Here is a 14,509-nt window from a genome sequence, read left to right on the forward strand (position 1 = left end):
TCAGCCATTTCGGACCTTTATAGTAGAGCTGCAACACTTGCCGTAAACTATCAAATTATTCGTATAATGTTTTGATACTGGAATAGTCTAATTGAGTACATTTTTAAGAACAAAAAGTTAAAATCCAGAGTTCAGCTTCTTAAATGTGAACATGTTCTAGTTTCTTTACTGAGCTGAGGTTGTAATCAACACAAGGTATTTGAGATACATTATCAAGTCACGGCCCCTCCAGTGAACCCCATGGGACCTTATTTCTGAAAAACCTTGTATGATAGTGAATAGAGAGAGACTAATTATTTTTTGGTCCTGTTTTGAATTGTGCCATGAATTACAACAGTATGACTCATTTTTCAACTTGAAAAAGACACATTTTTTCTTAAAAGTAATGAAATCTAAGACTGAAAATATGTAATTGTAAAGACCACACAGCAAACAGTTGCATTAGTAGGTAGTAAAATGTCCATGTTGGTGTTGGTGACACATGTTGAGCGGGACGATGAAGGTCATCTACATCTAAACGTACATCAAAAATGAGTCTTTCAGACTTGGAAAATCTTTTTTAATTGACATACATTGTATGCTTGATTCATGGCACAATTCAATGGTACACATTTTTACCATGCACCATTAAAAGCAACGCAATATTTATAATTAGTGTGTGTGTGTGTGATAAACAAAGAATCCTTTTATTAAAAAGTGGGCATTCATTCATCAAATTTCCAACTGGGTAAACATCTATCAAAACCATACAGAGAAATTCCCAAATTCTAAACTTCCAGATAGTGACGTTGTCAAATTTATGGAACGTCAAGCTTTTATTTTTGAAACAAAAACGTGGGTACTTCCTGTCCGCTAGAAGCTTACTCTCGGCAGCTTGACACAGATAGCTAACAACTTCCCGGGTCAACTTGTACATGCGAAAAGTGACAGTGGCAACGTTCAGTTGGCAGACAGACATTTACATTTCTCTCTGTGGTCATAATCAGTGTGTGAGCTTTCAAACAGTATACACTTACTGCTCATCTTTTTATCGGCGACTTTTAATACACTTACAATGGTGTTTTACTTCACAAGTGCCGGTGAGTGAAGCCTCGAGCTAACAGCAATGCTAGCTTTTAGCCTGGTTAGCAAATACACTTTAGAGCTGTAGGCTTTTATTTCTCACTTTTTTTATTTGACCTCATTGTGTTTCGCGTTGTCTTATATTCTCGTTTCATCCGGTAACTATAGTTTTGTTGTGTCTCTCTCAGTGGTGAACCCTCCCTACACAATCTACATGGGAAAAGACAAATACGAAAGTAAGTTCGTAATCATTCTGCCACAGACACACACACACACACACACACACTTCTTCACTGCTGTAAGTCTAACATTTGTCTCGTGCTGTCTCTGATTATTGCATGACTCTGTTAAACGGATACATTTCATGTATCCTAAATGGTGTCGCATCACCTCCAACTTGCAGTAATTGTTTTTTGCAGATGAGGATCTAATAAAGTATGGATGGCCTGAAGACATCTGGTGAGATTTCTGTTTGTTTTTGCCTCATCTTACTCCCTGGAAAAGTGGTTGTTCTACACATAAACAGACATTGTTTTCTATCTTGTACTTTGCTATCCTAAGCACAATTAACATCCATGGATATTAGATTTTATACCCGATTATTAGTTAATGAATTCTTGTTGTTGAATTGAATAATTTGTGCTTTTTTTGTCCATGTTCAGGTTTCATGTGGACAAGCTGTCTTCGGCTCATGTGTATCTGAGACTGCCGAAGGTATGAAGTCAGCACAATGAACCTGAAATACTGAAATTTAAGCACAAAATCACGGCTTGAGTCCTGATTAAAGTTAGGCTGTTAGACAACTTTATCATCAGGCCAAATAACTTGGGCTTGATGTTACTTTCTGCAGACATAAATTGTCTTTGTCTTTGGTCAGTTACATTCCCCAGAACTACCCTCAGGATGTGCTGCTGCACTGTGACCTTGAAGATATTGATGAGCACAAGTATACACTTCCCCGTCTCTGAAACAGAAGTTTAATTTCAGACGTAATAGCTTTGTCAGATTAATTTTAAAGTGTATCAACAGTCTAGCTCCAGAGCCTCTTTCCAGATGTGTCCAAGGAAAAACAGCACCAGAGTAAAGCCTGATTTATGCTTCTGCGTCGCGGCGACGGCGTAGCTACGTCGTCAACGCGGACCCTACGCCGTAGCCTTATGTGCGCCTCCAAAAAATCCTGACTACGCGTCACGTTGACGCGTCGAGACGCGAACGGCAAGGACTGTGATTGGTCCGCTCAGAACGTGATTTCTGGCAGTTACTTTTCCGGTCAACAGTATAACAACACCGCCACCGCATTTGTTGTTCAATATCCACAAGCTCTATCTCCAAAAACACCCGCGCCATCTCAGTTACCATTGTTTACTGTCTGACCGGAAGAAAACCAAGGAATCCGATATGAACCCCCCGATACCAAACAAAGACACAGCCACACCCCCCTAGCCGCTTGGCGGAACAACGCGTTCCCTCGACGCAGAACTACGAATGCTCAATGACGGCGTAGGGTCGACGACGTAGCTACGCTGTCGACGCGACGCAGAAGCATAAACCAGGCTTAACAAGGAGCATGGTGAATGACAGCTGTAAAAATTATCCCATCGTAGATCTAAATTTGGACAATCAGCTTTCTCCATAAGACTTTCAAATCTGCAACACATTACCAACTGTATTCAAACTAAATTCAGATATGACATTTTTTACAACAAAGTTGACGTGCTGGCTACAAGCAAACCAAAGCCGTACCCATTTTAAGCTTATTGTACTTTAATGTATGTTATATCTGTGTTGATGTTTTGTGATTTTAAGATACTGACCAGTGAAAGCTGTATATTTGATGTCTTGCGTGTAAAAGCCCAACAAGGTATAAAAGTTAAAAATTAGCAATAGCTCTAAACTCTCTGTGCAACACATCAGTTGTTGGGAAAAGTCCTCATAATAGGTGTGTGATACACATGAAAAAGTGACGGAAATAGTTTGTAAAGAATGACAAAGAGCTGTGGAAATTTGTTGGACACAGCCCACCAATTTTGCTGGGGAATTGTATGGGGGGACAGAGTTGTTGATTGCACTGTGCATGTCTTTTCTAGGGTCATACGATAACTGATATCCCGCCAGAGGTGCTGATAGACTGCGCGCAGCTGGTGAAAAACAACAGCATTCAAGGTAAAGATCTGTTTCCTGATCATTTCTTGTGATTTGTAAAATGATCAGATATCGAATGGAGTGTCGGAATGAGCCTAGTGGTTTCTGGTTTTGTTTAACCAGAGCCAAGGCCATCCTTAAACCTGCCTGCTGACAGTGACCCTGTGATATCTTGTGGAAGCCTCTTTATGCTGTTTGCATGCGACACATTCAATAGTACCTAATGTTCAGTGCATATTAAAGCTAAACGTGTTGTATGATGTCAGGCTGTAAGATGAACAACATCAACGTGGTTTATACACCGTGGGCCAACCTAAAGAAAACGGGAGACATGGATGTCGGCCAGATCGGCTTCCATCGACAAAGAGACGTCAGTAGAAATGAACAGAAAACCCTCTTAGCTCAAAGTTTTGTATTATCTCACAAATTGTTTTACACAAATGAATGGCAGTATCACTGACGGACCACGTCGGGTGTTTTATCGCTGCACTGTGTCTCAGGTGAAGATCGTGGCGGTGGAGAAGAAGATCAACGAGATCGTGAACCGCCTGGAGAAAACAAAAGACGAACGCTACCCTGACCTTGCGGCGGAGAAAGAGTCGAGAGACAGAGAGGAGAGGAACGAGAAGAAAGCTCAGCTTCAAGAGCAGAAGAAGAAAGAGAAGGAAGAGATAAAGAGGAAAAAAGAGATGGAGGACCTCAAGTACATAAAATGTTTTTTAACTGTTTAGTATGGAGGACTAAAGCTGCCAAATCAAAAATAAATGTTTCATTAAATTAATGTGTGTCACAGGGTCAACTCCCCGTGTTTTTGTTGACCGATGATAGATGCTTTGATCTCAAACCAGTGGCCATGCTCAGTATTCATTTATTTTGAGTAATTGAGTAAGTTCCGTGTTTATTTTAGATTTTTGGCAGTTTTGGTCCTCAATTTTGGTGGTTTACGGAATATATATCTTTTTTTTTTTTCCTTGACATTGTTTTAGTAAAGTTTGTTTGAACTCAAAAAGATCAACAATTTATCAGACTATACTGTATATTTGGGGGAATTCTAGCTTTTAATTCTTGACTGAAAACATCATACTTTAATCAGAGCAGGTTTCACATTCAGCTGCTTAACATTAAAAAATTTGGTGTAAAATTTGCTCGAGTTAAGGATGATTGATTAAGATCCTAAATTTCAATGCATTATAACAATAACAACCACTTCAAATTATGGAAGGAAACTGAACATCCTGACCTTTCTTTTGCTAAAACCAATCATTTAAATCTTTACTTAAATCATTTTTTTCCTTCATCAATTTGTTATGTTTTGGGTTCTCTCTCCAGGAACTATACGTCACTGATGAAGTCTGAAAATATGAAGACTAATGAGGTGAGGACATGTCTAGACATCAATATTTTGTTCACAGGAGTTCGCAGAATAACTTTAAGCATCAGGAGTATTCATGAGAAGTCACTCACCAGAGACGTGCCATGATGTAGGCTATTGTCCTACTTTATGTTATCTGACGGCATCAGTGTCAAATAATAAAGGGACATAACACTCATTATTTATTACAGCCACAGCCTGAATGAAGGAGAAAAGAAACCAGTTCTAGCTTAACTTTTTAATACCTCTTGTAATGTCGACTTCATTAACTCGTGCTTCACTGCATGTCCTTTTCAGGACGGTTATGATTCGGACGACTTCATGTGAGAGGTGACCACAAGGCAGCAAGCACACAAAATCCTCTTCCTCCAATCAGATCTGCTGTGAGGATGCTCCCCTGCTGCTTTTGCTTGCTGTAACTCTGCAAAGACATTAAGGAAAAACAAAAACAAATGGATACCTTTTTTGCTTTTGGACACTTGGAGCAGAAAGCAAGCCAATGACGGACAGCGCCGGGACTTAACCCACATGGTCATTGGTTCGAGACGCTGCTTCCAAACCAAACCAACCCTGGCTGGCTGGCCTCTTCATCAAGGGACACTGTAGAAGGAACACGGGAGTACGAGAACGCTGAGGATTCATTTGGGGGAGAAAACACTTTAAAGCAAAACTGTGTTGATTGGGTTTTGACTTCCATGTCGACAGATACTGATGTATGATAAAACTGTTGCATGGGTGGTGAATGAACCCTGCACACCTATCTGCTAACACTCTTCATGTTGCCATTTCTCTGCATGTCTGATTTTATCGAGTGCAATTCAGTGTTAGAATTAAAACCACAGTTATATTTACAAGTTACATTTTGTCAAGCCCTTATATTCTTTAGCAAAGCCCTGTACCCAACTGAACAACCATAGTGTGTGGAGCAACTGAAGTCCTGTATTTTTTATATTTCATATGCACAAACTAAGGCCGTTTAGCTAAAATCACATTTCCTAAAAGCTAAGATTACAATTTAAAATTGTGTATTTTCCCTATTTATCAAGAACCCAGAGAAATTATAAGTTTACAATGGTAAAACACCATAAAGCAGAAATTCCTCAAATAAAAAAAAAAAAAGGAAACCATCAAATGTTTAGCATTTTGCTAAATGGATTTGCTTAATGATTTATAGGTTATTAAAATTGTTGACCCTTGAAACTGTAGTTTAGACAAAAAATACATCTAAACTGAAGGGTTTTTTATTTTTTACAATTTTTTTACCAGAACTTTTACACACATCTCTCACAGTTGATTCAACATCGACCTTGAGTTTGTTTGTTTGTTTGTTTGTTTGTTTGTTTGTTTTTTGTCAAACTGGACCGGTACTTCCACCTCTTCAGTATTGGATCTGCAGTACCAGTTTAAACTGCAACACCAACAGATGAGAAATGTAGCAGCAGCATCGATTTAGACCTGCAGATGTCTGTATTCTGTCAACAGGGAAAGTCGTATCGGTTCTTTTTTGACACATCTACTCTGTCCATTATTCTGTAGATTCAATTCCTTTAAAATTCTGCACATTTAGAATATAAACTGTTCAGGTTTGAAAATAAAACTCAAGGTAAGGTTGTGTTAGTTTTCAAATATTTTAAATACAATTCAATTTCTTTTTTTTCTTAGTTTTTTTTGCCGTATAGGGCTACCAACACATCTACCATCCTGGATATCCTAAGAGAATCTGCAGGTCTAAGATGCCGACGCTGTTATTTCTCAAAAGAGACAGACACATCTGTTTGTTTGACAATGACTCCCTGACTCTCCTTTTGTAGAGAAAGTGTTCTTAGCGTGCTATGGTTCTAAGGGTGTTACAAGCCAGTTTCATGAGGTGCTTTGCATGTACAATGAAAAAAAATATATTCATGTTAATACACTCAATTTTTAGGTAATGTCTGTAATTTAGTTAGTTTACTTCAATTGCCAAGGTGTATGTTTCTTTTCTCTAATGTTTCGAATCAGAATCATACTACCAAGACAATGTTTTATGACGATAAATCAGCTATTCAGAAAATTGTGGCAGCAAATATTCTACATACCGTATCTATAGCAGTAAATCTAGGTGTTGTAGATATTATAAAGGATCTGATCATGGGCTGTTTTAAGGGGGAAAGGGATATTGCCATGTCTTGACATTTGTCTGTCCTCGGTATCTAAAATGTAGCTTTGTTATTATTATGACTACATGTGCTGACATTTGGAATTAAAACCATTTTTGTCCCTTGATTTATCTTCTCCGTGAAACTCTCTCCTACATTTAAAAATATTCACCTCAATGTCCAACTCATAATAATGATAAAAATAAAATAAATCCTCAGTCCAATTTAAATAATCACTGGTAGTCTAATAGTCATAAAGAGCTCTGGAAGAAAACACACTGGAGGATGCAGGCATCGATTCCGCTACCTCTCGCATGCTAAGCGAGCACTCTACCATTTGAGCTAATCTCCCATGTCACAATGCAAATGTTGATGTCATAAAATTCGGGGTTATGATAATATTTGATATAATAAGATTATTAATATTGAAGCATCAATGTGTAAACAGCATTACACTGTTGTTGCTGCTAGAGTGAAGAACCTATAATTCTATTTTAGTACTTTTTTTTTATAAACATAAATCACAAGAATCATTCGTATTCAGTTACACGAACCAAAGCATGCTTAACAGGATATTTTCTAAGTAAAATTTTGGATGACACACCTTTCTATTTATTGTCAATACAACACTTGTGTGATACTGTAAACCTGGTAAGTTTAGCTATGCCTAAATGTGTGTACTGCTGCAGGGGTAATGCTCCCTGACAGCTGAAAATGTGACAATTAGTTAGTGTTCCCCCTCTGTGAAACTCATATTGCTCGTTAAGTTGCGTGTAAATAACAAATACCTATTCAGTTCACGCCAGCGTGACTGGTTTGTGCTTCTGGTTTGTGCTTCTTCTAATTTTAATGGTTGTCGTGTTGTCATGAAGGACGAAAAATGAAGAAGCTGGAGGATGCGGGCATCGATCCCGCTACCTCTCGCATGCTAAGCGAGCGCTCTACCATTTGAGCTAATCCCCCATAATACATCGCGAAAGAGGACGTCTTTTCAAAGGCGACGTTGGTGTCATAAAGTCTGTAGAGTTCGTTATTTTGTATACATATATATACTTACAATATCAAAGAGGTAAAGGCAGAAACATGTATTTTTTCCATAACTGAATTAACAAGCTGTTCTTAGAGGAAAATAAGGTCCCAGGACCCTGTTTGAAGCTAGAAAGGTGGCAGGGTCCGCCATATTGGTCAGTTTGTTAATTCAAATCAAAGAGTTTGTTTGACAAAAACAAACAGAAAGGTGTCGATGGAAGAGGGAAAATGTGGAGGATGCGGGCATCGATCCCGCTACCTCTCGCATGCTAAGCGAGCGCTCTACCATTTGAGCTAATCCCCCATGCTAAGCCGTAAAGCTAACCTCACTAGCATAATGCTATAATGCTGTTCCATGCCATGTTGTGCATACGATACATATATCAGTTATAGGGATTCCGACTTTTGTGGCGCACCTTCAAATCGGAGCGTCACCATACACTAGACAGTGTCCGAGGGTTGACCCCGGGAAGGGATAGTGAACGGTCTTTTCTGCGCTAGACTTTAAAGTCGAAGTATCAACTGGGCAACAACCATTGTAGAGAGCCACGACGAAAGTGTAAATGGGGAAACATTAAGCTCAAGTGTCTCAAAGTTATTCAGTGAGCTACCTTGAGAAAATAGAGACTGATCACGTAGGCTAGTCACAGAGATATGAGGAGAGAAGTAACCACTGAGCCAGAGCAGTAGGCATGTGCGACACTGAAATGAACATTTGGCAATTGAACTGCTGGGCGCTGTCTACTGTTTTCTCTCGCTTTGATTCCAGACTGCGCCACAGATTAGGAAACATTTACGTTGATGTGTTATATATGAAGCGCCGACAGTCGTTATGTAACGCACGATTCTCAGTGGGTCCTTTAGCGCAGAGAAGAGCAGCTTTATAATGTTTATTTCCCGGTTGTTCCTGCGCACTGGTTTAGCTCAGTGGTTACTTCCCTCCTCATATCTTCCTGAAAGATTACGCGGTCTCCATCCCTCCCCGGGATCAAACCACGGGCGCTGTCCAGTGTTTTCTTCGCGACTTTACTGTTGAATATATAAAAAAGTATCTCTGTCTGTGCTCAAATATAAATCATGTGTAAATTAAAACTGTGGAATTTGTTTGACCTGTAAAGGTTTAAAATACCGTATTATTCCTCACGGTAACCCACTGTACCTCAGAAAGATTGTAAGGAAGGTAAAAAGCTTACAGCACCTGGTATTCCCAGGCTTCTCCCATACAAGTACTAACCAGGACCGACCCTGCTTAGTTTCCGAAATGATGACGAGCTGAAGACTTTTGTCACACAAAGCTGTTGTATTACTGACCTCGAGGACATCTAGTGCAGAGAGTGGACCACCTTTACCTGCTGCATAAGTGCTTTCTGCTGGACCCTCTGTGACGAGGCAGCTGCTGTCCAGTATCTCACTGCGGTCACGCCAGCCGTCTCTCGTTTTCACAGTCAAGCCAGCCGCGCCAACATTTTAGTGCGCCCTTATTACAGACTTTATGGCAAACGCACAGAAGCAAGTGGAAAAGTCAGCGCTAACTTACAAGAGCGTTGGAACTTCCGGTTTTCAAATTCAGTCAGTGTTAAATGTATTAAGATTTTATTTAGTAAAATATGAGAACTACATTAAAAATTCATAAGAATTATAAGGGCAAGTAAAATGCAATAGAGCAGGTGCGCATCATACAGCAAGCCCAAATCAACTGTCCTACACTGATTCGGAGCCAATAGGTCACATGACCTGGCAGATATAGAGTGGCGAAGTCCCGCCCCTTCCGGTGGACCCCATGGGACCTCTGGGATCGTAAAATATACATGGGATTGAATGGACAGAAAGTAATTATTTTCTGGTCCCAGTCGTTATATGCCTTGGATTACACACATGTTGTTTGTGGGTTTAAATGATATTTTTTCATGTCAAGAGTTTGACAGTCTATTGTGCAATTGTTCAGTTAAAGGCTGTAGAGAAAAAATGATGAGAAAGACTACATGTCGCGTATGTGACGTCACGTCATCAACTTTTCCCTCCGCTGTCAAGTGGCTAAGCAAGGTTCCTGTATTTCAAGATGCTGGTGTGTTTTGTACCAGTCCTCATTCGAGCAGGCACGGCTGTTGTTTCTTTCGGATCCCTTCAGATGTGAAGAATCGCTGGCTCAAATTGATTCGGTAAGAGATTTGTATATGCGAATTTAGCAAAGATAACTTAGCTGCTACCCAGCTAGCAGCTAACAACTGGCGTAAGCTAACACTAACTTTAACATTAAGTTTAGCCTTGATTTTCATAGTTTCAGTACATCCTTATCCTTATCATTATTTTACACAGTTGGAAGAAAAAGAGTGAACCTTCTGGAATAGTGTGGATTTCTGCATGGTATGATGGTGCAGATGTTTTATGCATGACTGCTCATACAGTGTGAGATGTTATTAGCGCAAGAAAAAAATGTCCCGCTTAAATTGTCTTCATTGAAAACCCTCAAGCCAGTGCTCCTGGTGACAATCAGATATCCACATTTTTATAACCAATCAGTGCAGAAAACCACACAATTCCAAAGGGTGCACATACTGTGATAGCCATACGTTTCATCTGACTGTGTAAGAGTACTTTGGCTTCAGAGTTGTGATGAAGGTAGTGAGCAACATGTAATGATAACATTTACTTTTTAATCCACTCTTGTAATCTTGTAAATTTAAATACAAAATCAGACTGATCAGAGAGAGTCGAAACTACGGAGACCAGCAGCCAGCCTTGCATGAAATTCTACTAGATTGTTTGTTGCCTAGAGTTAGACCAGTAACATACACAAATGATTACTGCAACCGTGTCTGAATCAGTCTTTCAAGAATTAATTAATAAAAGGGATTTACTCATCCTTCATCAGACTTTAAAAGAAATCATGTTCTGCTTTGTTCACTTTCTCTTTTTGTAGGAACAGCTAAAGCCCCCAACCAGGACTGATGGACACAGGAATTTTCAGGTCAAGTGTTTTATTAATTTTACTGCATCACAGTTAGCAGTGTCAGCATACACAGCAGTATCTACAACTGACCAGTGATCAAATTAAGCACTTAACAACCACGAACATGTCCACAAGTCTCCCAGTCCCTCAAATTGTGCACAATGCACCACCCCATGTCAATCATATTACACGCAATATGTGGGATAGTGCCTTGTGCATATGTTGTGACTTTTCATCATGGCATTATTAATGCAATTAATTATTTAAGCATCAATCAGACCTCACATGAACGTTTACACACCAAAAATGTAACAGCGTAACGCTGCTGCTGTTTGAGAGGCTTTCACGTGAGATCATCGTGATGATGAGACTCCACCTGCGCGAACCGCGGACTCACTGAAGTTACTGTGAGTGACTACTGTGCACTCAGGTGGCTGTAATTAAAGGCAAGCTCGCTACGCTGACCGGGCCAGGGGCACAGAGGCCACTGTGGCCTTATGATGAGTTTTTTTTCACGGGGCATCAAGGCCAAAGTGCGGGGCAACGGCGGCCATGAAATTCCCTCCCTGCATGCAGTTAATGCACTGTCTTTATACTTAAACGTCATCTGATCGGCCTGATGTGATCTATTTTGAGAACTCCGATCAAAACCGATAACCGGGCATTATTGGCCGATTGCGATTGGTTGCAGAGCGATCGGTGCATCTCTACCGACAAGGGCGCCGCCATATATCCAATCCATACCGGAAGTTGGTTAATCACCAAAATAAAAGCCGCCATTTATCCAATCCATACCAGAAGTCTCAAGCGAAAGTTAGTTAATCACCAAAATAAAAGCCCAAACAATCTCTCTAAATGTGCCTATTTTTTAAATTTGCACTTCCTATAGAGCTTGAAAACGTGCCGCAGTGTTGGGCGCCATCCTCGTTGCAAGACGCCAGAGCAAGAGCGAGTGAGAGAGAGAGCTCTCGATAATCATATCTAACTATGTAACGAGGAAAGAATGAATGTATGTCTTCATTACACTGCAGGGATTGAAATTAGCACCCTCCATCCGCCAAATGTGGGGGAATTTGTGTGCTGGCGCCTGGTGGGTGAATTGAATCAGTTTACAAGCAACTGTGACGGATTCATTCCAGTCAGATCTGATCCAATTAATCTTAATGATCTATATCTTGGTTAAGGCATAACAGTGCGCTTTACACGACCCAAGAGTTAGATCCGGTCAGATTATGTTTCTGATTCAACCAAAGTGTCAGCTGGACTTTAGAAGGCCGGAAATCCACAACTACTTAAACGGCCGTCATTTGGACCGCTAGATTTAAAACTCTATAATCTCTCATGTAAATACCCGATTGAGTGATGAATGCATTCATTATGTCATGATATATTTTTCTTTAATTACACCAAAATGTACATTTTAACAAGTTTAATTATACATTTATTAATAACATAGTAAACCGTTATTTTTGCATATTTACACAAGAATTTAATAGAGAAAAGTTAGAACAATTAAAAGTAACTTATTTGATTATGAATGATTTTATAATAATATATAAGTTGAAAAAATATAATAATCGAAAAAGCTGGAAACGAGCTGATCTCAAACAAAAGAAGAGCTGTTGTGATCACTGGTCACAGTCTGCAGATTACCTCCGCTCTCCTCACAGTACCACACACGTGCTTGTGGCATTTCAAGTGTCCGACGTTTGGTTCCGTTTGCAGCTCTTTCGGACCGGCACTGCCTCCGTGTCCATGTCTGCTGCTGCTGCGGTGCAGGGGCGGTTCTGGGGGGGGGGGGCCAACAGGGGCCAGTGCCCCCTAACTCTGAGTCTGGACCCCCCTGTGGCCCCCCTGACAGGGAGTCTGCATTAATAATACAATGACAGATTTCTTGCAATGATTTTGTTCTGAAGGGAGAGGCAGAAATAAAGTGTCTCAGCAGTTTACTACCCAATCAAAATTGCTGAAATTGTAAACACTGTTTTGTCTAAATGAGGGATTTATCCTTTTTTCCGGGTTGTATGTGCCCCCTTACAAAAAAGCCGGCCCCAACCTGGCCCCCCTATTAAAACTGGTCTAGAACCGCCACTGCTGCGGTGGTTGCTTCCGCTGCTGCCCAGCTTGTGCCGACTGCCGCGGCCGCTTTCCCCTCCATGCATTCTGCCCTCAGCTCCTCTGCCAGCTGCTGCAGGACTTTCCTCCGGCCTCTCCTGCTGCTGGTGCTCTTTGAATGAGATGCGGGCATTGATCCCAGCCAGGTCGAGGATGTTATAGAAGACCGACACTGGCTATCTTTCCGCCTTTGACAGAGTACGGCCTCGCCATCTGGTCCAGGACGTCCACGCCGTACTTGGTGTTGTTGTTGTACATTACAGACTCTGGTGTTGCCTTTGCCCCACTAAAGGTGCCCACACCTGTGTGCAGGTGCTCAGGATGCAGACAGTCTTCCTCGGCTGGTACACAGTCAGAGTCGCATCATTTCAGCACTTCGTGTTGTGTACAGTTCCGCTCGCTGTTTCATGGAGGGAGGAACTCCCGTTTTTGTTTGCCCATGGTGCCAAACAAGCTACTTAAAACAACTATATAATTATTAACTCACAAGTAAATTCACAAAGAGGCACAGCTGGAGACCGCTAACACAGTTAGAGACAAGAGAGACAATGAAAGCAGCAAACCACACGAAAAATGGAACAATGAAACCCCGCGAAGTGATGTGCGGTCAGTTTGACCGAAGTAGGTTAACATATCATATTTTGTGTAATTTAGCTATATAAAAACTATTCAAAGTTATGTTGGGCCTCATGCCCTCATGTACATGTCTCAAACAAAGAGACCAAGAGAGGCCTGTAGTTGAAACCAGAAGCCTAACTACTAGGGCCTCACACGAGGAATTACCAAACAAAGAACAGGGAAAAAGACCGACCAGGTGTGAAAAACGTGACCAGATTGACCTGCCCCAAGACGTCACCCGGTCCCTATTGGCTGTGAGCCTGGAAGCTCCGCCAGGATCACAATGACGTCACCCCCACGTTAAAAGGTCACGCACCCCTCCTGCTCTTTCTACTCGGCAGCGTCCGTTGTGAAGAGACTTCGGTTTCACGCAACTGCTGCCATAAGGGTACAACTCCGAGAAACGTTTTTCATTTCCCCTTTTTGCTTGAGCTAATTTCAGTTCCCTCCTCGCTGGACGAGACAGAGACTGTTTTTGTTTCACTTTCATTTTTGTTCGGACGTTCGTCATAATCGTTGGATCCAGGAACGCGGCACCCAGCCGTCTCCTCATTACCTGCAGAAGGAAGAAAGAATCTTCAGAGGGGACAAAACTGTCCCCTTTACGAGTCGACCTATCGCTGTGGACAGCCTGCCATCAGTCGCTAGGACGCTAACGCTGATTCCGCGCCCGCGCTCCCGAACGAGTTGGAGCTTCGGGTCAGACGGACCCCACGCTACCGCAACAAGCGGCATCCAAAGTAAGAGGCTTTTGTTTGGACAGAAACAGATAGTACATAGCGTGTTTTTCTTTGTTGTGCTTGTATTCTGTTGTGAAAGGGCCGCCGAGTCCGATTTATGGTTACCCGCACTGTGTGCTAACTGTGTTTGCTACGCTCGCTAGGAGCTCATTCAGGCTAATCCAGCCTGTACGGTCTTGCCGCCGTGTGTGACCACAAGACGTCGTACTCCGGCTCGATCAGCGGACGACAAACGAACCTCGATTCGCTTGCCGGCCACTGTTCGAGGGAGAGACGACCGCTGTGCGCCACATGGTTGTTTGTGTTTGTTTCTTTGTCGTCTGCTAAGCCCTGCTTAGCTTCTTCC

The 14,509-nt window shown here is 41.4% G+C and overlaps 1 protein-coding gene, 1 long non-coding RNA gene and 2 other non-coding genes across 5 annotated transcripts; 1 reads left to right on the forward strand and 3 right to left on the reverse strand.

Annotated features, from left to right (window-relative positions):
• The first annotated feature begins 864 nt into the window (after positions 1–864).
• ccdc25 (coiled-coil domain containing 25) lies at positions 865–6,838 on the forward strand. Its single transcript, XM_030405690.1, has 9 exons — positions 865–1,079; positions 1,251–1,298; positions 1,482–1,521; positions 1,725–1,776; positions 3,150–3,225; positions 3,471–3,574; positions 3,705–3,907; positions 4,534–4,579; positions 4,874–6,838. Exons 1-9 carry the CDS (start codon positions 1,055–1,057, stop codon positions 4,901–4,903), a joined length of 624 nt encoding a protein of 207 aa, XP_030261550.1. The 5' UTR covers positions 865–1,054; the 3' UTR covers positions 4,904–6,838.
• On the reverse strand, positions 4,128–9,221 carry LOC115574267 (uncharacterized). Of its 2 annotated transcripts, none has more exons than XR_003982454.1 (2): positions 9,090–9,221; positions 4,128–5,176 (listed from the first exon to the last, which is right to left on the reverse strand). It is a non-coding gene; the product is annotated as an uncharacterized LOC115574267 (long non-coding RNA). The 2 variants fall into 2 exon arrangements; XR_003982455.1 differs by lacking the exon at positions 9,090–9,221 and adding an exon at positions 8,939–9,082.
• trnaa-agc (transfer RNA alanine (anticodon AGC)) lies at positions 7,602–7,674 on the reverse strand. Its single transcript has one exon. It is a non-coding gene; the product is annotated as a tRNA-Ala (tRNA).
• On the reverse strand, positions 7,972–8,044 carry trnaa-agc (transfer RNA alanine (anticodon AGC)). Its single transcript has one exon. It is a non-coding gene; the product is annotated as a tRNA-Ala (tRNA).
• Positions 9,222–14,509: the final 5,288 nt, after the last annotated feature.

Source organism: Sparus aurata, chromosome 22 (genome assembly GCF_900880675.1).
Source record: "Sparus aurata chromosome 22, fSpaAur1.1, whole genome shotgun sequence".
Taxonomy (NCBI): Eukaryota; Metazoa; Chordata; class Actinopteri; order Spariformes; family Sparidae; genus Sparus; species Sparus aurata.

Excerpts from the sequence above, each read along its gene's own strand:
- ccdc25 (XM_030405690.1), top strand. The coding sequence starts at position 1,055 with ATGGTGTTTTACTTCACAAGTGCCG. Across the intron at positions 3,226-3,470 it reads GAAAAACAACAGCATTCAAG|GCTGTAAGATGAACAACATC; the intron begins GTAAAGATCTGT and ends GTATGATGTCAG. Across the intron at positions 3,575-3,704 it reads GCTTCCATCGACAAAGAGAC|GTGAAGATCGTGGCGGTGGA; the intron begins GTCAGTAGAAAT and ends ACTGTGTCTCAG.